Genomic DNA, 25,739 nt, shown 5'->3' on the forward strand with positions numbered 1-25,739 from the left:
ACCTCTCTCTTCCCTTCCCAGCTCAGCCTCCCACTGTAGCATATTGTAACCCTCCAGACTCACACAGTTCCCATCTGTTGAAAAACAGAGGACCAAAGCTCTATGAACATACAGTGATAAACATGCTTATCCTATATGATGGTAGCATCAGGTCCTAGTTGACGTGCCAACAGTATGTGCTAACCTAGCAACCACAGCAATGTTGTGTCAATATTGAGCCAATGTTGTGTGTGTGTGTGTGTTTTTCCTGATGTGTCAAGGAAATGGTACAGCACACCAATGTGTGTATCGATGTGTAAAGTGCTAATGGTGTACTAATTGATGCATGCTGTGTTGATGTGTTGCTGTTTGTGCTCCTTGTCACTCAGTCTGCTGTTCACTAAGGTGAAGCTGGAGGAGGCTCTGTATGGGCCGGGCGTAGCACTCCAGACCTGCCAAGACATGCTGCAGCTATGGCAGAGCCGCTATGACTTCACACGTACCAGGTGTGTGTATGGGTGTGTGTGTCTGTGTCTATATGTCCGCCTGCCTGCCTGTCTCTCTGTTTATGTGGTTAATGAGTGTGTTACATGTGGGTGTCTGTCTCTGTCTATAATGTGTTTGTGTTTCATGTGTGGGTGTGTGTATGCATGTGTGTGCTTGTGAGTGTGTTTGTCTACTGCACTGGTTGCGTGGCTATAATGGCTGCTGCTGAGTGGGAGCTGGGAAGGATTCTGCTGTGTATTGATTAGCTGCCATGTGGCGTTGCAGTGAGGGGGATGACAGCAGCAGTATCCACCTACCAGAGCCACTTCCACACAACCGCAAACCCAGCGGCCTCCACCTCACCCTGCCAGACTTCCAGGACAGTGAGACTGGTTTGTACTGCCTCTTGGGTGTATTGATGTCCATGTAACCTTTGTTTAGACGGGTTTGTCTCATTGAGATAATACACAAATCTATTTAGCAAGAGAGACCAGTATTTGGATAGTGTATCTTTACATAATATGATCTGCTGTTTGTAAATGAGGGGTTTTCGTGTATGTGTATTGATTCAGAATGAACTGTTCCAGGACCAGGGTCCGTATCCACAAAGCATCTCAGAAAAAGAACCTAAGAATTTTGTTAAAACCTGGGGCCATATCCACAAAGCGTCTCCGAGTAGAAAATTGTAAGTGCTGAGAATAGAGACATTTTACTCCTACTCTTATGGGTAAAAATAAAAGCTATGCATGAAGCCTCTTTAGTCATAAGAGTCCACTATAGTCGACAGATTTTTTGGACACKACAAGCAATGTCCTAACCAGTTAAGAGTTACCAGCAGGTATTTCTTGATAATAGAGTATGTGGTTCCTGTGCATTTTGATATGATCAAACCATAAATAATCTACACCCATATTCAACCATAAGCCTTATATCTTGCACTATTGACAGTTATTTCACGAGGGCTATTTCACATGACATGCCTAAATACTTATAACCACTAGGATAATAAATAAACACGTTTTTCTATCGATTATGTAATTACCAACATGATTCCAATGTATCCCTCTGGAGCGCAACACCACGTTGTTAAAAAAAGATGCCTGCATTGGGCATGACAATAAATTGGGCAAGTGAAAGCATCTTGGGTTTATGTTAACTTTGATTGTGTTCGATGAAAATGATAGGCCTTTCAAACATTGTATACAACTCTGTATGCAACATCATTGTCAAGTGATTTGATTGATGACTACTGTGCCAATGCGATTTCGAAATGTTGAACGGGGGTGTGACGAGTGTTTTGATATAACGGCAATGTTGTCAAAATTCCGCTTTCAACGACTATCAGAATTGGTATAAAAAAAAAACGGTTATGCATGCCAACATATTAGCACAGAGTTTTGTAGTGTCTTTGATATTAYGCAATAATTAAGAGTAGGCAAAGTGACCGCGTCATGCGAAAATTATATCAAAACGTTTTATCATTGCAACATTTGATGTAGGCTACAGTCACTGTGGTTGTATGAAGCGTACTATCGAAGTGACAGCTGGCGATAGGTTATTCCCCATCAATACAACAAAGGCAATGAGCGTCATCACCATCTTTCCTTTGCGGTACCTCAGACTGTCGTGGTTTTAAGGAAAGATAGCGATGACACACATTAACGCTGACATTGTCGCAAATTATGGGGAATAACCAATCGCGACGAGGCATCTCCAGATGTAAACTAACTCTGTCACGCTTCAGACAACCACAGTGACTGTACATAAAATGTTGCAGTGGTAAAATATTTGATATAATTTTCGCCTGACACGATCACTTTACCAACTCTTAATTATTGCCTAATATGTTGTCTTTTTTTTTTTTTTTTTTTTAACCAATTCTGATGGTTGTTAAAAGCGTAATTTTGACAATATTACCGTTATATCAACACTCTCGTCACTCCCGTTTTAAAAATTCTAAATCGCCTCGTCAATAATAAGATAATAAGTGACTTGCCGATAATGTTGACAACGTTGCATACAACGTTAGATCTTTCAATCATTTTCCTCGAACACAATCAAAGTTAACATAAGCCCCAGATGCCTGCAATTGCCCAACGTATAGGCATTGACGCCTACTGTGCCAAAGTGATACAGAATTGTTAAACGGGAGTGACGAGTGTGTTGAAATAACAGTAATATCGTCAAAATTACGCTTTTAACAGCCATCAGAATTAGCCAAATCTATCCATCCATCCAGCCATACATCTATATATATATATATATATATATATATATATATATGGATGCCAACATATTACTTATGAGTGGCAAAGTAATAGTTTCAGGCAAAAATGATTTACCATTGAAATATTTGATGTACAGTCACATTCAAGGTGTTTTTTTGAAACATGCAATTGAGTTCACAGCTGGCAATGTCTCATCGCGATTGGTTATTCCCCATCATTTGCAACAAGGGTAATTACTATATTTCCTTTGCAGTACCTCAAACTGTCATGATAACCAGCTGAGATAAAGTTTTATGAGTTGATTTTACTCCTGGCTCATAGTTTGTGTAGAGGCAGTGTCTTAACATCATCCTCAAATCTACTCTGAGCGGGAGTTGTTTTTGTCTTAAAACAGGTTTTAACAGGATTCCTAAGATCTTTTTTTGAGCTGTGCCCTAGACTTGACAGTTCATGCAGCTTTAGTATTCTGATCATAGAGTTCTGTTGATGGAATTCCGTCCTACATTTAAATGTGTCTACCGTGTCCACAGTGTGTCCGGATTCCCTTTTCCCGCACGATATTCAAATGCCGGTATGCATTCTACAAACGGTGGAATAGGCAAAAGAATATTATGATATTCGATTGACCGCTCTAACATTTGCCACTTCAATCTCCTTCACCCTTAAAGGGCACTCCAGGAAGTTGGGATCATGATCCCAGCACAATTGCAACACCGTCGTCCTTCTACACACTGTTCTTCAATTATACTCTGTCTGTCTACACACACTTGAAACGTAGCCAAATCCTTTACACTGCAATGGCTTGCGGACGAAAGCTCTCACAGCGTATCTTCCAAACAAAGCTTCACATGCGTAGGTATTTGCTCTTTATAAAAAAACAACAGGACAGACAGACTTTCTTATTTTTCTCCATTCACCCAGCGGGTCAGACGCCAGGCCCCATCCACACCAGGAATTCCCTTCATGTATTCAACCTGAACGTCTGTCGTTACCCCTGAGATGACTCCTTTGACGGGTGCTCTACTCCGAAGTTCAAAACACGAAGTTCAAAACAACAAAAATGTTGTTCGGATTCTTTTGAGGCTCCTGGTCACTCTGACAGACTCTACTTTTCCCAGTGCATACTTCACCATTTTCGACACCTCAAACGGGTTTCCCACTTTTGCATCCTTACTAAAAAACAAACGCATCCCAACAACAAGCGATTCATTATCGTTCATACACGTATCCTCCACTCCAATTTTAGACAATTTCCTTATTTTTTTCGTGGTATCCAATCGCTAGTAATTACTATCTTGTCTCATCGCTACAACTCCCGTACGGGCTCGGGAGAGACGAAGGTCGAAAGCCATGCGTCCTCCGAAGCACAACCCAACCAAGCCGCACTGCTTCTTAACACAGCGCGCCTCCAACCCGGAAGCCAGCCGCACCAATGTGTCGGAGGAAACACCGTGTACCTGGCCCCCTTGGTTAGCGCGCACTGTGCCCGGCCCGCCACAGGAGTCGCTGGACCGCGATGAGACAAGGATATCCCTACCGGCCAAACCCTCCCTAACCCGGACGACGCTATGCCAATTGTGCGTCGCCCCACGGACCACCCGGTCGCGGCCGGCTGTGACAGAGCCTGGGCGCGAACCCAGAGACTCTGGTGGCGCAGCTAGCACTGCGATGCAGTGCCCTAGACCACTGCGCCACCCGGGAGGCCCCGACAATTTCCTTTATGTTCCAGTTTTCGCTACTACTGTCCAGTCAAAACATTCGTCTTCACCAACTTTGCTAGACGCACTGCTTGATTCAAACTCAGCATCCACTTCCGCCATCTTCCCTTTGTCCTCACTCTTCAGACTCTGACTCAACTTTTTATTTTGTGTCTTCCTCTGCTTTTTTCTTCCTTTCTAAATATCAGCTAGCTAGCTAGCGTTTATGAGGCCGGCAAACATGTTCCTCACACGCTAGGAACGTAGTTCCTCCAATGTTATAATGAAAAGGTTCCTCGGTCCCAAGACACACGTTTTCTGGAGACTTGTGGGAGGCGTGCTGATGACGTTGACCACTGTATGCGCTTTCAGTAGCCTGATTGCGTCCAGACTGAGGAGAAATCCGCACTCAATGCATCCCTGACCACCTCCTGAAGTTGTCAGCCAGATCTGAACACAATCAGAACACAAAGCGTCTTTTCAAATGCGATTTTCATATTCTGACTGCAGAAGTCGCATGTAAGTGTCAAGTGTATACTGAGATGCTTTGTGGATAGGGGCCTAGGCTCTGTGTGTATGTGTACTGACTAAGTATTAACTGTTCCTAGATCAAGCTCTGTGTGTGTGTGATAGTGTATAATGCTGTATGTGTGCTGACTATGAACTGTCCCTGGGTCAGGTTCTCAGAGTGGTCCGTCCAATGCTCTATCTCGCCTGGAGCAAGCCATGTCAGAGGTGTCAGCCGCCAGCTCCGCCCACAAACAGGGCCCCACCTACATCTGGACCACCCTGGAGCGCATCTGGCTGCAAGCAGGTACAGGAGGGAGGGAGTGTACATAACTATCTAGTGTACACTGGACTCAGCTAGGATAAGCTTCTTACCCACTGAAATTAGCTACAGGAGGGAGTGTAGACTCTACCACCGGAGTGGACACTACTGCTGCCAGCTGTAGGAAGGGAGGGAGAGTGCACTCCACTGGAGCCAGAGGGCAGGGGTGTGCATCCTACCCTATAATTGTGAACTGAGCAGAGAGAAAGGCCATCACTGTACCGATGGATGAGTTAGGGTCGAGTTCCCTGTGTTGGATTTTAAGCAAAGGTTGTTTTCGTCATCTGACATTTGTCTTCTATTTGACCCTTGAGGGTAATTTCACTGCAAAACCCACTGAACTTTACATCACATGTACAGTAGATACACATATACTGTACCTCAGTTAGTCTTTAGAGGCATCTGTTATATCTCCCTCCCAGCACAGACCGAGCCAGTGTAGTGAACACCCTGTGTTCCCCTCTCCCAGACAGGCAGGGATGTGTGGCTGGGCAGTCATGCCCTTGTCTCTTCCCCTCCCTCTCCAGTCACATTCCTCTGTCATGTGGGTCATCATTTCCTGCCTCAAATCTCACATCTTGATCGGCCCAATAGGCAGGCAGCACGAACACACACAGCACTTCTCCTCACCTCAGGGCAGGACACAACCACCCAGCGTGACCTGGCTCCACGCACGCACGCAGGCACGCACACACACACACACACACACAGCCACACACAGCCACACACAGCCACACACAGCCACACACAGCCACTATGCATGATCTCACATGTAGGCACAGAGATTCGTTAATATTATTTGTGTTCTCCATTATGGTGTCAAGCCCAGGTGAGGAATATGAACAATTGTTTATAGAAAATGGGATCCGGAATAGTGGTTTTATATTTTCTGAGTAGCGTTATTTGAGTGCATAATAGCGTGCACAAATAGCTCCCATCTGTGCCCACTTTTAAAAACGGATAAACAAACATTCACACACACACTTTACTTGGCTACCGCATAAAGGCATATACGGTGTTGGCAAACACACACACACACACACACACACACAACACACACACACACACACACACACACACACACACACACACACACACTCACACAACACAACCACCAAACACACACACACACACACACACACACACACACACACACACACACACACACACAGGCTAAGTGAAAGTGTTTTAGGCAAGCCTCCCCTCAAGAGTTTCTAATGGTTAAGCTGTCAGTCCCTCTGGTGTCCACTCTCCCCCAGAGACAGCTCTATCCCAATGTCCTGCCCTCCATTGGTCAGTGGTGGCCTGAGGGAGGGGCCTGTGGATGGCCCACTATCCGGCCCATTATCCAGCCTGTAATTGGCCAGTGTGGTGCTTGCGGGCTTGTCTGTGCTGAGGGCAGCCTGGGGTTTGTCTTGAGCCACAGCAGCAGCATGCAATGCCCTTATTTAGGCATGAGCCTCATTACTTCCCAGGCACTGCATTCTGGTCTTGTTTGTGTGTCTGTCAGGGTAAATATGCATCTGTATCTCTGAGCCTATGACTGAATCTTCTTTCAGTCCATTATGTGGGTATGTGTCCAATGTCATGTTGGTACAGTATGTATCGTTTCCTCCTCGACATATTCCRCAAGTCAACCTTGTGAATGAGTCCTGAATCAACATACCTGGTAAAACAAAGAGGAATGAAACAAGAATCATTCATGTCGAACGACGGTGGCCGGGCAGTTGGTGATGTGACGTGTTAGCCTGGCACTATCAGCACATACTGTTGTCAGCTGTCTCAACCGATGCTCTCTCTCTCTCCCCCCTCTCTCTCTCTCTCTCTCCGTCGCTCTCTCGCCTCCCGCCATCTCTCTCCCATAGGAGAGTTGTTCATGGCAGAGGGGCGTGTGAAGGAGGCCCAGTTCTGTGTGCAGGAGGCAGCTGTGCTCTTCCCCAACTCCCACTCCGTGCTGCTGCTAAGGGGCCGGCTGGCCGAGCTCAAAGGGAACCAGGACGAGGCCAAGGGTTTGTACGATGAAGCCCTGGCCATCCACCCCAATGGACACCGCATACTGCTGCACCTGGTGAGAGAGAGAGAGAGAGAGAGAGAGAGAGAGACACACACATACGGGTACCACAGTTTTGGTGAGACACACACATGCACACACACAGTCCTGGTAAGAGTCACACACACAAAGACCTGGGGCCCATCAACAGGCCTATTATCCTCAGTAATAACAGATAACCATCTTGAAAATATGTCCTGTGAGCCACAGCACTCTGTAAGAAATGCTCCAATCCATAAAGAGTCCCAGATCTCCCTCTCCCCCCAGATCTCCCTCTCCCCCCAGATCTCCCTCTCCCCCCAGATCTCCCTCTCCCCCCTCATCTCCTGGATCCAACTCTCCCATTACCCTACATGCTGTCTCCATAGTGACCATACATTGGTTGTGTAGCCGTAAATGCTTCTCTGGCTTAAACAGTGGCCGCAGTGTGACCACATAAGGCCAGTACTTTTCTCTCGCTCGTGTGTGTGTGTGTGTGTGTGTGTGTGTGTGTGTGTGGGTGTGGGTGTGGGTGTGGGTGTGTGTGTGGGTGTGTGGGTGGGGGGTGAGAGGGTGCTCTTGGCTTCCATATTTGGCCAGTGGGAGTACCAATCCCTGGGGTGAGGAGCTGAAACACAGCCAGCTGGCACTGGCCCACTGTCTCCTATGACAGATGTGTGTCTGTATCACTGTGTGTGTCGCTGTGTGTGTCGGAGTGTGCGCCTGCATGTGTTTTTCTGTGCGTATGTGTAAGCAGAACAGCATGTTATGTGGAGTATGGCCAATTCTGCTTGCTCCAATCCAAGTATTACAATTCAGAACCAATACTGCAGTTTCTCCTCTGAGAGACAGTATCTCCAGTTAGGATGTGACCTTTTTAAATGTGTGTGTGTGTGGTAGGTTCCCCACAATGCCCATTCAATTCGCTGTCTCTCTGCCTGTACTAGTTTGCTGTTAAAAGGGTTTTGGTATCTTAACCTCCTATCCCTTAACCGTGGCAGCCATTTTGACATGGTCTTGTTCTCGTTTTATGAGCTTTGTTTACAAGCAAGCTAATAATAACTTGGTTTAACAAGCGACGGTAATTAGAAATGCAGCTAGCTCAACAACGTTAGCGGATGTTCTACAGACTTGCTCGCTCTTCCGCTCGCTGCCTAGCAACAGCTCATTCCCTCCATCTTTCTGGGCGTTACCCCAAAATATCCTCCCCCAACTCCCCAATAAAACAGTGTTATATCGTGATGATGTAGTCTATATTCAACATAACCAGCGGTTACACCAAGGGAGAGGCTTATCCAGACAATGCTATTTTTAGATTCACTAGGTCTATACAGTATTATTAGATTCACTAGGCCTATACAGTATTATTAGATTCACTCGGCCTATACAGTAGTATTAGATTCACTCGGCCTATACAGTATTATTAGATTCACTCGGCCTATACAGTATTATTACATTCACTAGGTCTTTATACTGTTTGTCAGTCCTATACTCTGTTCTCACACCACCAGCCACAGGAACATGAGGTGTGTGTGTGTTGATGTGGGTGTGTGACTGATGTGTAAAGTATGTGTCTGTGTGTGTGGGTGTGACTGACGTGTAAAGTATGTACAGTTGAAGTCAGAAGTTTACATACACCTTAGCCAAATACATTTAAACTCAGTTTTTCACAATTCCTGACATTTAATCCAAGTAAAAATTCCTTGTCTTAGGTCAGTTAGGATCACCACTTTATTTTAAGAATATGAAATGTCAGCATATATATTAGAGAGAATGATTTATTTCAGCTTTTATTTCTTTCATCACATTCCCAGTTGGTCAGAAGTTTACATACACTCAAATAGTATTTGTAGCATTTCCTTTAAATTGTTTAATTTGGGTCAAACGTTTCGGGTAGCCTTCCACAAGCTTCCCACAATAAGTTGTGTGAATTTGGCCCATTTCTCCTGACAGAGCTGGTGTAACTGAGTCAGGTTTATAGGCCTCCTTGCTCGCATACGCTTTTTCAGTTCTGCCCACAGTTTTTATAGGATTGAGGTCAGGGCTTTGTGATGGCCACTCCTATACCTTGACTTTGTTGTCCTTAACGCATTTTGCTACAACTTCGGAAGTATGCTTGGAGTCATTGTCCATTTGGAAGACCATTTGCGACAAGCTTTAACTTCCTGACTGATGTCTTGAGATGTTACTTCAATATATCCACATAATTTTCCTCCCTCATCATGCCATCTATTTTGTGGAGTGCACCAGTCCCTCCTGCAGCAAAGCACCCCACAACATGATGCTTCCACCCCCGTGTTTCATGGTTGGGATGGTGTTCTTCGGCTTGCAAGCTCCCCCTTTTTCCTCAAACATAACGATGGTCATTATGGCCAAACAGTTCTATTTTTGTTTCATCAGACACAGAGGACATTTCTCCAAAAAGTGAATCTTTGTCCCATGTGCAGTTGCAAACCGTAGTCTGGCTTTTTTATGGCGGTTTTGGAGCAGTGGCTTCTTCCTTGCTGAGCGGCCTTTCAGGTTATGTCGATATAGGACTCGTTTTACTGTGGATATAGATACTTTTGTACCTGTTTCCTCTAGCATCTTCACAAGGTCCTTTGCTGTTGTTATGGGATTTTTTTGCACTTTTCGCACCAAAGTACGTTTATCTCTAGGAGACAGAACGCGTTTCTTCCTGAGCGGTATGACGGCTGCGTGGTCCCATGGTGTTTATCTTGCGTACTATTGTTTGTACAGATGACGTGGTACCTTCAGGCGTTTGGAAATTGCTCCCAATGATAACCAGACTTTTTTCTGAGGTCTTGGCTGATTTCTTTTGATTTTCCCATGATGTCAGAAAAGAGGCAGTGAGTTTGAAGGTAGGCCTTGAAGTGCATCCCACAGGTACACCTCCAATTGACTTAAACAATGTCAATTAGCCTATCAGAATCTTCTAAAGCCATGACATAATTTTCCAAGCTGTTTCAAGGCACAGTCAACTTAGTGTATGTTAACTTCTGACCCCTGGAATTGTGATACAGTGAATTATAAGTGAATAATCTGTCTGTAAACAATTGTTGGGAAAATTACTTGTGTCATGCACAAAGTAGATGTCCAATTACGACTTGCCAAAACTATAGTTTGTTAACAATACATTTGTGGAGTGGTTGAAAAACGAGTTTTAATGACTCCAACCTAAGTGTATGTAAACTTCCGACTTCAACTGTGTGTGTGATACATTATGAAAGCCAGTGTAGGTAGTGTGACTCATCCCCAGGGCCAGTTGGTTGGGTGTATTTTAGGATTGGTAGTGATGCCTGAGTTGGGAAGCCAGTGGAGCTGATCTTCCCTGCCCTGCCTTCTTCCTGACTCTTCTGTTTAAATGATTCTCACCACAACTCTCAACGTCCTCCACATCCCAGCACCTCTGCTCCTCTCTCCTCTGTTCTGCTTGCTGCTTAGCTGTGTGTCAGTTAGCTACACATAGGCCTCTTCTCACTGAACCAGCTGCTCTCTTCCTCTCTGTCCCTTTCTCCTTTCTTCTACTCACACAGACACACATATATATTCACAGACGGATGCAGACACACACAGAGACGCATACAGATATACGGTCAAGGGCAATCACTTCATCTCATAGAATGAATTGCGTTTCAATGATCCAATGCCCCCTCCTCCCCCCCACTCTCTCTTTCTCTCGGTCTCTCTTCTCTCTGGATGGGGGTGGCTGGCAGCTCATTTGATAATGCAAATACATTATTTATAACACTTCGCTCCTTCTCGGGCGCTTTATGGGATTGCCTAGCAACCAGGGAAATATATTCTATTGAGCAATACCTCTGATAACCAGCTAGAGAGAAAGATAGGAGGAGGGGAGCTGGCTTGTGCCTGTTCGCCTATGTGCATGTGTTCACCTCTTTTACTTCGTCTGTCTTTTTCCCTCTCTCTCTCTGCGTTCTCTCTCCCTCTCGTTCTCTTTCTTTGTTCCGTTTTTTTCCTTTCATTTCGCTTTCTCCCTCCCCTCCCCCATCTCTCTCCCGCTTTCTCTCGTTAGCTGAATGGGCGTGTACTTTAGTGATTGGATTAGCTGGTTCAGCTTGTCTAGTGTTGACATAAGGTGTCTCATATCGGTTGGCTCCCCCGGGTGTATGAGTCAGGTCAGGTCACGAGCAGGTTAGTCCTTTTCCGGAGCGCCCTGAATCTGGCAAGACTAGGGTCAAGCGGGCAGGCGGAGAGACAGGGAGGGGGAGATAAAGATAGGTGATAGAGACAGGGCTACCAGAGGGCTACTAGGGATAACTAAGGCTCCCAGCAATAGGGCTTTTTGGGAATAGGGCATTGCAAGGCCAGGGCCCAAGTAATCGTAGCTCACTCTCAGCCCAGCTCCGCCAGCTCAACCAGGCAGGCAGGGATTACATCACCGCCACATCTCTGATAGGATTAGTGGGTTCAGGTGTGAGGCGCCACGCTGGGTCACGGCCCGGGCCACCAGGGCACCAAGGGGATGAGCCTCAGATACATACTACTGGCACAGGGCCCTCTCTGCCTGTCTTTTACTCTCTCGCTCTGTCTGGTTGTCCCTCAGTTTCTCTACTGCTGTCTCTCGCTCTCTTCCTCTCTCCTCTTTCTCAATCTTTCTCTGTTTCCCTCTCTCTCTACTGCTCTCTTCCCTCCTCTCTCTAAACACAGGGTTTGTTTTCCTCTGCCTTGTTTACGGCGCAGTATAGGGTGTTTATTTCCTTGAACCATTGACCTAAGAGCATTAGACTAGGCAGCATCATGTAAACCCTGAGGAGAGGAAATACAGTGGTGAACCCTCACTGCCTCATTGTGTGCTCGTGCGTGCGTGCGCCAGAAACTTCAAAGAAAGGAAGAATTGAAACTTCAGAACCGACTCTTGGGTGGTTATTTCCCATAAGTCCCAGAGTGTAAGTCCTGGTGACAGTAGGGCAGTGGAATGGCAACGAATAGATCAAAGACCCGCTGGCAGTGTGAGATGATGAGGACGCCAGTGCCTTAACAATGGCAATACACCCACCATGTGATTATACTGCATCTTCCACTGTGTCTCTGCACCCCACCTAAGATCTCCTTCCGTCTTTTCTTCAGTTCTGGTCAGTAGCATCGAGAGAATACAGTAACAACTGCAGGAAAAGGAGTGAGAGAGTATGGAGTTACAGCATAGAGGAACTTGGAGACTGAGAGACAGAGGGAGCAGAGCATCCTCATTGGAGGTTGCGTCAAAGCCCCTAGACAGCTCTCTGAGTTTCAGCCCAATTAATCTGGGGCTTGTGAGCAGAGCCTGCATAACAAGACTCGGCTGTTTGACCTCAGGCAAGCCCTGCACTGGAGGCTGTGTGTGTGTGTGTGTGTGTGTGTTCATGCCGTTGGTCGGTTGCGTGATACCCTGTTATGCTGCTGGACTCTGGAGACACACAGAGAGAAGTTTTAAAGAGACATGTCACGCTGGGCTGACCACTACTGCCCTCTCACACAGCCACACACACACCGACACAAAGACACACATAGGGAGTAGTCATCCTCATCACACGAACATCCCATCCTTTCTGGAAATGCCTCTGGCTGCAATCACCTGACACGCCAGTGCAAATGAAGAGTTGGGACAAACAGGAGCTTTAACTGGCAACATCTCATCCTCTTAGGCAGCTGGACATGGCTTCCTCTCCCCTGTTTTTGTGTGTGTGTTCCATTAAGACCCAAATGTGCCCTTAGTGCCCCTCTGATATGCTATGTCTAGTGTCAGAGGGTTCTCATGAGCCGTGTTCGAATACTCGTACTACCCACACTAACCGTACTGTGAATTGAGTATATAGTATGCTTATTGGTCATAGTATGGATATAGTTAGTATGCCAAAAGTTCCCGGATGTCGTACTAAATTCGCCAAAATATGAAGTATACACGCAGAGGACACTATTGCCGTACTTTAGGGCCCATAATGAAATTCTTCGGGAAATGGGCGTGGCTTCACATCGTTTTCAAATTTGAAGAAAATGGTGGAAAATATGCAGTCGAAGTCCAACGATAGGGGATACAAATTCCTTGCTTTAACTAATTATGACAAATGTTAACAACATTTTGATCAATGTAATAAAGTAATTACTTTTCAAATAAGTTACCTTGCACGTTATGTTGGCTGACAATTTGTTAGCTACGATGTCCTTACGAACCACATAGCATATCATTACAGCAGTATGTACCGGTATGTTAGCTAGCTACCTAACGTTAGTTGGCTACTTATACAGCAAACTTGCCATTATATTAACTATCGGCTATCTAACTAACTACCCAACGTTTATTGACTTGATTATTCCCGTCATTCTTAGCTTAGCTAAATGGTATAGTCCTGTGCGTTCTCAATGACTTTCGGGTGCTTTCGTAAATTCGCTCTGGCTATCTACTCCGATTTCAGAGCACTCTCGTCTGAGTGTACCAGAGGCAGAGCGCAGAATAATGAATTTACGAGCGCTCAACATAGGTTGAATATGGCCGGTGTCAGTTAACGTCGGCAAAAAAAGCGTAATTAAAACAGTTTGTGTGGATAAGATGAAAACTGCCTAACCAGCTCTGCTAGGGCGAGTAAAATGGTCAGTGGTTACTCTCATTTGTGTCTGGAAGTAGCTAGCAAGCTAGCCAACATTAGCTTGAGTGCTTGACTGCCGTTGTAAGGTCAGAACGCTTAAATCAACCCTACTCCTCGGCCAGAGCGCTCTGAGAGAGAAACGCTTTGAATTTACAAACTGAAAATCTGACAACACTCTGAATTTACCAGCGCACTCTGGCTCACCAGATTGAATTTAAGAACACACCCGAAGTCCTAAAATGTCTAACTAGTAATTTGTTACGCTAACTAGCTAGCAAGAGGTTACATAGCAACAGCATCTACTTCCGGTAGACTGGCGAAGTGCCAGTACGCTCAACTGAAAGGATACTGTTCCATTTACAGTACTAAAATGAACTAATAGTATGTAGTATACAGTATGCTAGTATGGTATTCGAACACAGCTATGGTTTAGATATGGCCAAAGCTAGATCCAAAGTTACAGATGTAGGATCTTAATTTCAACCACTTTGCTACTGCAGGAAAATAATCCTGCAGCAACAGGAAATGTGAATTATTATTATGTGGATTATAATTAATGGACATTTTTAGTAGGGGTTGATACATTTTTCATAAGATCAAATCAAGTCTGACATTTTTTATGTGGAAATTACACATTTTAGAAACCTTTTTAAATCTTGACTACACCACAAGTTTGCATTTCATGAAACAAAAGAGTGATCAAATTAAGATCTTACATCTGTAAATCTCTGTCTCTGTAATCTCTCAATTACTTATCCCCCATTCAAACTCACCTTTCATCACTTCACCTCCTCCTGTTTCCTGCCTTCCCCTCCTCAGGGCCAGTTGTTGGTGCGGTGTGGGCGTGTGGGTCTGGGGGAGAAGGTGCTGCGGGATGCGGTGCAGGCCCAGAGCACGTCCCACGAGGCGTGGAGCGGCCTGGGGGAGGCCCTGCAGTCACAGGGCAGCAGCCAGGCTCCAGACTGCTTCCTCACAGCCCTGGAGCTGGAGTCCTCCTGCCCCATCAGGCCCTTCACCATCATACCCCGCGAGCTGTGAGGAGCAGACAGAGGGTACTACTGTATTACACACTCATATACACACACACACACACACACACACACACACACACACACACACACACACACACACACACACACACACACATGCGTATGATTATTTACACGTGCAAATTGGTGCAATATATCTTCTCTTGCCCTTTTCACTCTTTTTGCTCTCTCTCTCGCTCTCCTCCCTTCCCCCTCTCCATTTTATCTACTCTCTTCATCTTTATCTATGTCTATGCACTCATAATAATCGCTCACATGCATTCATGGACAAGTCAAGTGTATCGTGACACTGTTATACAGACCGTATACATCCACTACACTGTTATACAGACCGTATACACCCACTACACTGTTATACAGACCGTATACACCCACTACACTNACCGTATACATCCACTACACTGTTATACAGACCGTATACACCCACTACACTGTTATACAGACCGTATACACCCACTACACTGTTGTACAGACCGTATACACCCACTACACTGTTATACAGACCGTATACATCCACTACACTGTTATACAGACCGTATACATCCACTACACTGTTATACAGACCGTATACATCCACTACACTGTTATACAGACTGTATACACCCACTACACTGTTATACAGACCGTATACATCCACTACACTGTTATACAGACCGTATACACCCACTACACTGTTATACAGACCGTATACANATACACCCACTACACTGTTATACAGACCGTATACATCCACTACACTGTTATACAGACCGTATACACCCACTACACTGTTATACAGACCGTATACATCCACTACATTGTTATACAGACCGTATACATCCACTCTCAGGGATCATTCCTATAGTATCATTACATTTTCTTCTCATTGACTGAGACCCTTCAGCCTGTGTATGTAACTGACATAATCCATTATGTTCAAATCACTGTTTGTTTGTATTGTACATTTCTGTATTATTAATATTATGATTCATTGTGTGTGTGTGTGTTGTTTTAAATTCATTTGTCCTTCTTTGTCCTCATAAACAATGACTTAAATCACTGTGGGATTGTGCATCTTCATCTGTCTTGTCACTTGTGACTAATCTTCATCACTTCCCAGTGCCGAACCACATTAATATGGACAGTGGTACTCGAGCTGCTATCTTATGTAATACTGCCAGTGCAGTTTCTGCCATGAAAATCACAACCCCCTCTCTTTCTCTGCTCTCTCACTACCCCCTCTCTCCTCTATTCTCTTTCTCTCTCTGTATCCTCTCTCTCCTTTCTCTCTGCTCTCCCTCGCCATTGCTGTGTCTCTCTCTATCTCTCACTCCCTATCCCTCCCTCTCTCTCCTCTTTCTCCACCTGATGTGATGTGGCCTGGTTGCCTAGCAGCCATCCCGTGTTTGAGTAACGGGGGAAGCGGAGAGGTATCTAGTCTGTTTGGCAACATTGGCTGCTGTAATCAATGGCTCTGTGTCCTACGTTGATTTCTGTTTCGAGAAGAAGCGTCCCAGTCCCCCCTCTGCAAGCACAATTTATTAACCCTTTCAACCCCCACGATAGAGTTATGACTAAAACGTATCAAAGTCTTTCTGTTTCATATAGGCCTACTTCGCTCGCACATGATCAAAAGCCACATGCATGTCCGTATTTTATGTTGATGATAGATCACCCACTGTCACTATTTTCTTCCAATCCCTGTCTCTACTACTTCCATTACCCTCCACCACTCACTCCCCCTTCCCCTCATTAGCCCGTGTGTGACACCTGCGCCGGGCTGGTGTATGGGAGATGAATGATGAATCAAATCAAATCTCTCCTCGGGGACCACCAGACATCCCACTATGTTGTTGTAGCCTTGAACTAGTTCACCTGATTCACCAGTCAAGGGCTTGATAATTAGTTGACAAGTTGAATCATGTGTGCTAGCTTGAATAGATCAAATGCATGGAATGGCTGACGGACCCCATGGAGAGGTATAAAAAGCGCTGGCCTAATCCGTGCGGATGTGAAGTGATCTATAATGTAGCTCGGTCAGGACAAGGCTGGTAAAAGAAGACAGATTAATGAATGGGCCAGCCTGCCGCAAAGCCTCTCAGGATGACATCAGCTGATGAAGGGCTCAGGGCAGTTCTGCTCATCACCCAGCCAGTCCAGACTGAATAATTAGCCTACGTGACATCTAAAACATTTCACAGTGCCTTCAGAAAGTATTCACTTTTCCCACATTTTGTTGTGTTACAGCCTGGATGGATTAAATTGTCACTGACCTAGACACAATACCCCATAATGTGAAAGTGTATGTTTTTCGGAAATTTTACAAATTAATAAAAAATGAAAAGCTGAAATGACTAGAATCAATCAGTATTCAACCCCTTTGTTATGGCAAGCCTAAATACAGTGCCTTCAGAAAGTATTCAGACCCCTTTACTTTTCCACGTTTTGTTAGGTTACAGCCTTATTCTAAAATGTATTTAAAAAAATACAAATCCCCTCATCAATCTACACACAATACCCCATAATGACAAAGAAAATCAGGTTTTTAGAAGTTTTTGCAAATGTATTAAAACAAAAAAACAGATATCACATTTACTTAGGTATTCAGACCCTTGACTCAGCACTTTGTTGAAGCACCTTTGGCAGCGATTACAGTCTCGAGTCTTCTTGGGTATGACGCTACAAGCTTGGCACGCCTGTATTTGGGGAGTTTTTTTTCATTCTTCTCTGCAGATCCTCTCAAGCGCTGACAGGTTGGATGGGGAGCGTTGCTGCACAGCTATTTTCAGATCTCTCCAGAGATGTTTGATCAGGTTCAAGTCCGGGCTATGGCTAGGCCACTTAAGGACATTCAGAGACTCCTGCCTTGTCTTGGCTGTGTGCTTAGGGTCGTTGTCCTGTTGGAAGGTGAACCTTCTTCCCTGTCTGAGGCTGGTACCAGGTTTGTGGTATCAGGTTTCCTCCAGACGTGACACTTTGAATTCAGGCCAAAGAGTTTGATCTTGGTTTCATCAGACCAGAGAATCTTGTTTCTCATGGTCTGAGATTCTTTTGGTGCCTTTTGGCAAACTCCAAGTGTGCTGTCATGCGCCTTTTACTGAGGAGTGGCTTCCGTCAGGCCACTCTACCATAAAGGCCAGATTGGTGGAGTGCTGCAGAGACAGTTGTCCTTCTGGAAGGTTCTCCCATCTCCACAGAGGAACTCTAGAGCTCTGTCAGAGTAACCATCGTGTTCTTGGTCACCTCCCTGACCAACGCCCTTCTCCCCCGATTGCTCAGTTTGGCCTGGCGGCCAGTTCTAGGAGTCTTGGTGTGGTTCCAAACTTCTTCCATTTAAGAATAATGGAGGCCACTGTGTTCTTGGGGACCTTCAATGCTGCAGAAATGTTTTGGTACCCTTCCCCAGATCTGTTCCTCGACACAATCCTGTCTCGGAGCTCGACGGACAATTTCTTCCACCTCATGGCTTGATTTTTGCTCTGACATGCGCTGTCAACTGTGGGACCTTATATAAACAGGTGTGTGCCTTTCCAAATGATTTCCAATCAATTTAATTTACCACAGTTGGACTCCAATCAAGTTGTAGAAACAGCTCAAGGATGACCAATGGAAGCAGGATGCACCTGAGCTCAATTTCGAGTCTCATAGCAAAGGGTCTGAATACTTATGTAAATCAGGTATTTCTGTTTTATATTTTGAATTTAAAAAAAATTATTCTAAAAACCTGTTTTCGCTTTGTCGTTAGGGGGCATTGTGTGTAGATTGCTGAGGATTTGTATTTATTTAATGGATTTTAGATTAGGGCTGTAACATATTAACATGTGGAAAAAGTCAAAAGGTCTGAATACTTTCCGAAGGCACTGTATGTTCAGGAGTAAAAATGTGCATAACAAATCACATAATAAGTTGCATGGACTCACTCTGTGTGCAATAATAGTGTTTAACATGATTTTGGAATGAATACTGCATCTCTGAACGCCACACATACAATTATTTGTAAGGTCCCTCAGTCGAGCAGTGAATGTCATAGACAGACTCAACCACAAAGACCAGGGAGGTTTTCAAAAGCCTTGCAAAGAAGGGCACCTATTGGTAGATGGGTAATAATTAAAAAGTAGACATTGAATATCCCTTTGAGCATTGTGAAGTTATTAATTACACTTTAGATGGTGTATCAATACACCCAGTCACTACAAAGATACAGGCGACCTTCCTAACTCAGTTGCCGGAGAGGAAGGAAACCGCTCAGAGATTTCACCATGAGGCCAATGGTGACTTTAAAACAATTACAGAGTTAAATGGCTGTGATAGGAGAAAACTGAGGATGGATCAACAACATTATAGTTACTCCACAATACTGTACAGAATAAAATTATTCCAAAACATGCATCCTGTTTGCAACAAGGCACTAAAGTAATACAAATCAATTAACTTTTTGTCTTGAATACAAAATGTTATGTTTGGGGCAAATCTAATACAACACATTACCGAGTACCACTCTCCATATTTTCAAGCATAGTGGTGGCTGCATCATGTTATGGGTATGCTTGTAATCTTTAAGGACTGGTGAGTTTTTCAGGGTAAAAAATAAACGAAATGGAGCTAAGCCCAGTCAAAATCCAAGAGGAAAACCTGTTCAGTCTGCTTTCCACCAGGTGCTTCTACAAAGTATTGACTCAGGAGTGTGAATCACTTTGTAAATCATATATTTCTGTATTTAATTTCCAATAAATTTGCTACCATTTCAAAAAAGATGTTTTCACATTGTCATAATGGGCTATTGTGTGTAGATGGGTGAGAAAAACATATATTTAATCAATTTTGAATTCAGGCTGTAACACAACAAAATGTGGAATAAGTCAAGGTGTATGAATACTTTCTGAAGGCACTGTACACACGGCCAGTATATCCCTGTATAGTAAGCTATTCTGCGTTCTCCAGTCCAATATGATCAGGCATTTGCATTGGTGCTTCAGAGGTGGCTAAGGCTCAATTTATACTCAACTAGAAGTACTCCGTAACTGCTTTGTGATTTCACCACACAGAGGGCTCTGTTCAGAGATGTTGTGTATGCTGTAGGTTGTAACTTTATGCACGCTCCAGTAACGTTTTGCTATAGAGACTGTTTGGAGTATAATACTAGCCTTAGATCCGATTCCACGTGTGTTTTGTGTGTGATGTACCCAAGTGTTGTAGACTTGTGCCCTATAATTCCCAGGAGAGACTTAATTGTCTCTTAATAGCTCTGATTGTCCCTAGCTCTTTATTCTCCCCTATGTATAGGTGGGTCCCAGTGACCGTGTCTGCTGTGTAGCAGCATCATGGTGATGTCAGGTGGCCGTGGCAGGGTTCTCTCGTTACCCTTCGAGGTGGCTGGGCTGCCAGGTCCCAGGTCACTCAACCTGAGCACTGTGGGGCGGGGGGGTCGGGGGGGGGGGGGGGGGGGGGGGGGGGGGGGCAGGGGTCCCCCCCTGCGCACCCCCGCGCCCCCCCCCCCCCCCCCCCCCCCCCCCCCCCCCCCCCCCCCCCCCACATACACACTGACACACAGTGTGATGGGTCTGGTTGTTGTCGCTGAGTGGGAAACAACTGGACTGACTGCAGGGGAAAACATAATAGTGCCCAAAGTACTGTTGCACGGTATAGCGCTACCACGGTAACACCAAGGTAACAAAACGTTATAATGCTTGTGATACCAACATTTTAGAAAACTACTATCGTTTCATATAAAGCTTGACAAGAGTTTTGGCCCCATAGAAATGGAGTTCCATGAACGGTGGAATTCATGGAACAAATTGCCAGTTCTAGTCATTCTATTTCTATGATTAGCCCTGTACAGTACTGTATGTGAGGTGGTATTCCTGTCAAAAAGGGAGCAACCATATGAGACTGCCAAACTCCAGAGGGTTATTGTAGGGCAGAGGGAAGTTAATAGAGTGGACGCTAACAATAGGTTCTGTGTGGCAACCTGAATTTCAGTACAAGGTGATAACTTTAGGCCAGGAGGGCAATTATGGCAGGTCATCGGTGTGGTTTTTCATATAAACCTACGTAGTTATATCCCTTTAATGATCAACAAAGGAACCGGCGACCTAACAATGCATTCTATAACGACGTTGACACATAAAAGGCGGCAGCCATTGAAGAGGCAGATTTCCAATTGTTACTCATTCTTCTTGAGAATGTTTGAGGTTAGCCAGTTAGTGTCAATGAGTTACAGCAGAGCTATCACCAACCTTGCCCCCAGTTTGCATTTCACCAGTCCGACTCACCTGATCGCCCTTAAACAGCCGCGGTCCTCGTCCATGTGTCAAACATCATGCCAGCACCATTACAGGATAAACAATGACCCCTTGTTTCACTAAAACAGCCTATTCAAACTTATTAAACTTTTATAGGTCATTTAATAGAGCTGTAATGTCGGCCTATCACAGCTGTTAATGACATGGTAAAAAGATACCTGGTCGCCCGCCTTGGTGTCATGCTGCCTTCTGAATTCTTTAGCCATCTGTCAACACAGTGGTGTCGGGGCGATGGGAGTGGATATGACCCTGCCGGAGAGGACATAAGTGAACAGCACTTCAAAGTTAAAGTAAAGTTAAACTTTGCAAAATCAACTTGCTTTTCTGTTAAAATCAAAAATTCGAATCAGGTCCCTACACAGGCGCAGAAGGATCCTATGAGGGCGGGACATTTTCTGGTGACAGTAGTCCTTGCAGTGCTTCTACCGTCTTAGAGCCCCCAAAACTTTTAGTCTGCAGACACAARGATGTCCAGCTTCTTGGACACTTGTGCAGTACAATGAATAACTGTGGCTATAAATGCTACAAAATCCACCTTCTTCACAATGAGTGTATCCAGATCACTTGATTGACGTAAAACATTTGCAGCAACATTTCCTCCACATAGGAGATCTGCTGTACAGCCCTGACACTTGACTCCTCAACCTCTTTCACCCTAAAAAAGCAAGTTTAGGTCGGGCGGCCATCTTGGTTCAATGCATTGTCAATGAACAAAGTTTGTTTTTGCTCGTTTGGTGCTATGGGGTCATCAACCTTGAGAGTGAGGTGGATTGGAGTGACTAATGATACTTGTTGTTGTCTTTGCAGATCTGGTATAAGCCAATTCAGGATAAATGTCCTTACAGCAAATATTGGAAAACACAAATAGTCAAAAACATTTGAACCACTACTCGGTTTGATGCCGGACCACTTCCTGTTCAAAGCTGCCAATTATAAGGATAAGAGGGCTTTCAAAATATCCACTATCATGGCTTGGTCCTTCCCAATATTCTCCTGAATTATTTTAGCTATTCCGGAAATCAAAAGGTCGCAGAAATGCAATAGGTAGTGTTTGAGTTGCCGGTTCTGCCTAGATGGCCTTGTTGACACCAGATAATTTCTAATGAAAGTGAGTGATTTCATCCCACAATAAACCTGGGCTGCAGCTGACCCATCTGTCACCACCCTGAAGAGGATTTTACATGGAGTTTAGAAGGTGATCAATTAAACAAGCTTATCTCTTTCCCTTTGCTTTTCGATATCACAAAATGTCAAGTAATTAATAGACAATAGAACCACATTTTCTTGTAATAAAATGTAGCCCAGTGCCTTTTCTAAGATTTAATTTATTTTGCTTTTTTGGAGAGAAGGTATAACCTGGGTCAATCAGATGTTACCCTTTTCTCACTAGCCCCATTTATACCTGGTTCTAGCATACATATTTTGTCCTGATCTTGTCCACATTCTGATTGTGCCCACATTTTTAGACAGGTGTAGACAATCAAAAGACACATTGTGATCTGACTGTGATCAGATCTTCCTGATCACTTCAAGAGGTAGTCAGGAACCCATTGTGTCTGGATGTCTTACAAGTGTAGACATATGTTTTGTACACTGCTGCTACTTACTGTTTATCATCTATGCATAGTCACTTCACCCCTACCTACATGTACAAATTACATCAAACCTATACCCCCGCATACCGACTCGGTACCGGTACCCCCTGTATATAGCCTCGTTATTGTTATGTTATTGTGTTAGTTTTTATTATTTTTTACTTTAGTTTATTTGGTATATATTTTTAAAACTCTTCTTGAACTGCACTGATGGTTATGGGCTCGTAAGTAAGTATTTCACGGTAAGGTCTACACTTGTGCGCATGTGACAAATAAAGTTTGATTTGATTTTGATTTTATCTGGACAGTAAAATAATTTAAATCATCATTGCCTTCTAAAATCATTAACGTGTGACACCATTGACTTGTGGCATCAATGTTGTTTTTTAAAAATAAATAATTAAATACTGTTTTAAAAGAATATCTGTCAAATAATGTGCATACAGGGAGAGACTAGGAATTCTGGTCACAATGCAGACACAGTGGACAGATGGGAGACACATTTTAACGCCATTGTAGGGCAGCCCAGCCCCCAAACGGACTCCTCCGCGTTGTCTTAGGAAGTTGTTTAATTTCGTGATATTACGATCTTGTCTCATCGCTGCAACTCCTCGACTGGGAGTTGTATAATTGGGGGCTAGATAGAAAGAGACAAGGAGCGAGAGGGAGAGAGTGTCAGCCTAACCCACGTCTTTCATTGATGCAGGACGTGAGAGAAGGGCTGTGCTAAATTGTCACTATGGGGCCATAGGTTACAGATCAGAGTGTTGTTATGGTGACCACTGACTATGAAGGATTATAAGATAAGATCTAGCCTACTTTATTGACAGAGATGAGAATGTGTCTTTATGCTCACACCCCAAGGGACTGAAAGCAATTGGTCAGCAACAGTGCAGAGCCCCTGGAGTAATTGTAGGGGGTTAGGTGTCTTGCTTAAGGGCACAACACCAGGCGAAGGTATCTGGGATAACGGCAGGAACCCTCCGGTTGCCAGCTCACTCTGCACCAGATTTTCTCCATCTAAACCGCTTCTCTAACCACTAGGTTACAAGTGGCTATAATGTCCCCTGTACCATAGCCTAGAGCAATGATGCACCCACCGCAAATACTCAGATACCACATAGTACTTACGGTACCAGGCTTGTGGCCCATGTTAATAGGCATGTCTTTCTGTCAGCCTCAAAGTGTGCTCCTTAGCCCCCTAAATAATGACAACGGAAATAAGTGCCCTGCTCTTGAACCACTTGAGCCACTTGTATGTGTCACTAGTTGAAGACAAGTAAGTGAGGTGTTGGGAGGTTTAAACTGATGTGCTGAGATAGTGACATTAGGGATATATTTGCGATGATTGTGAGAATACAGACATTGTGAACTGATATCAATACAAGGAAATGGAACTAGTGAGACGCACAGAGTGATGTCTCAAAAGACGCCCTCCCTGTTTTTTTCTCTCATAGCTGCACAGAGAGAAGAGGATTTTCTCTCTGCTTATTCCCACAATCAAGACTATAATGAAAATGTGGTTTCAGCCAATCAGCATCCAGGACCGAAAAACGATCTGTTGTATAAACCCCAACAACTACTTGGCCTACTCTCCACAGGTCTGATTCCTATCAAGGTCTATGCCAGTGTAACCTGTGTCCACATTATCCCGTGTGTTTGTTTTGCTCATGGACAGTAAGAATAGCCCTTTTTAGTGTGTGACACTGGCTGCTCTTCTAATGTTGAATGTGCAGCAAGCCGCACTAAGCTACTGTATGTGCAGGTGATGGATGACTGAACTGCATTGCCCCCCCCTTCCCACTCACGAGTGCATAGCAGAGCAGATACTGTGGAAGCAAAACAGCCTGCAGGACAGGCTGCCAGCAGAGAGAGAGTGAGAGAGCGAGTGGGGTATGCAGAAGGACTTAGGGCTGGATTCAATCCGTAGCGCTGAAGATCAACGTTGTAGCGCAGTTGAAATTTGAAGGTGATTTTCGATTGAGCCGACGTACTCGGCGTTTACCGTGACTGCAGTCTCTGCGAACGCAATCAGGCTGTAACGCTGATCTTCGGCGCTACGGATTGAATCCAGCTTTGGCGGGCCTTAAGGGGCCTGGCCCGCCCTACCGTACCTCATTGCCCGTCCAAATAAAATATTTAAATATTGATAATTTATTTGACCGAGACGCGTGCAGACAGAAAGACGCATAAATCTCAGATAAAGCATCTGAGCGAGCGAAACAGCGCCCCTCTGTCTCCATATGTGTAGCTCATGTATCTCATGCTGTCTGGCCAAAAATAGTATGGCATATCATACTCTTTTTTTGGCAAGACGGCATCAGATAGATGGGCTACATATACTATGACAGAGGGGCGCTGTTTCGCACGCTCAGAAGATAGTCTCGGCCACTTGCTAAAGGCGTCCACATACATAGGTTTGGTTTACTCCTAGCAGAACTCGGCTAGGCAAAGCGAGCGTCTGTGCTTGCATACTCTCTAAAGACCTTTACTTGAAACATGAGAAAAAAAGCGGCAATACTACTGTTTTGTCCCTCTAGAGCCACCGTAGCAACATCAAAAGCCAGAAACACTTCCTCAAAATCTGTCATTAATTTTCACGTTTTTGCCGAGGTCTTAGTCGTGCTAATCTAACTAACATGTTTGGTGCAGTATTTCTCAAGTGCAAAAAAATGTGCATGAAACTAGTCGTCTCTCGTCGAATGACAACAAACGCTTAATGTTCCCACTCCTCCTAGGAGTACTACTGTAGACCAATCCCCAAAGAAGGGGTGTAGACATCCGCTACCGAACTTCGCACACGTTAAGCTTTAGTGAATGAAAGTTGGTGGGTGCACAGTGCACTGTTCGGATGCTGGAATTATTTTGGACAAACGTTTGAAGGTAGCCTACTTTTTTAAGTGATTTGTTTGACAATCAGATGAAAACACCATGACTGGTTGTATTCATGCCACATTAAAAGGTAATCCATTTTTACAATTA

At 44.6% G+C, this 25,739-nt stretch overlaps 1 protein-coding gene across 1 annotated transcript; it reads left to right on the forward strand.

Moving 5' to 3' along the window:
• Nucleotides 1–6: 6 nt before the first annotated feature.
• LOC111977397 (tetratricopeptide repeat protein 7A) lies at nt 7–15,667 on the forward strand. Its single transcript, XM_024006796.2, has 5 exons — nt 7–485; nt 751–857; nt 5,070–5,204; nt 7,085–7,287; nt 14,652–15,667. The coding sequence occupies exons 1-5, from the start codon at nt 322–324 to the stop codon at nt 14,868–14,870; spliced, it is 828 nt and encodes a 275-aa protein (XP_023862564.1). The 5' UTR covers nt 7–321; the 3' UTR covers nt 14,871–15,667.
• Nucleotides 15,668–25,739: the final 10,072 nt, after the last annotated feature.

Source organism: Salvelinus sp. IW2-2015, linkage group LG18 (genome assembly GCF_002910315.2).
Source record: "Salvelinus sp. IW2-2015 linkage group LG18, ASM291031v2, whole genome shotgun sequence".
Lineage (NCBI taxonomy): Eukaryota > Metazoa > Chordata > Actinopteri > Salmoniformes > Salmonidae > Salvelinus > Salvelinus sp. IW2-2015.

Coding starts and splice junctions, on each gene's coding strand:
- LOC111977397 (XM_024006796.2), top strand. CDS start 322: ATGCATGCTGTGTTGATGTGTTGCTGTTTGTGCTCCTTGTCACTCAGT. Junction 486..750: donor TATGACTTCACACGTACCAG/GTGTGTGTATGG, acceptor GTGGCGTTGCAG/TGAGGGGGATGACAGCAGCA. Junction 858..5,069: donor CTTCCAGGACAGTGAGACTG/GTTTGTACTGCC, acceptor TCCCTGGGTCAG/GTTCTCAGAGTGGTCCGTCC.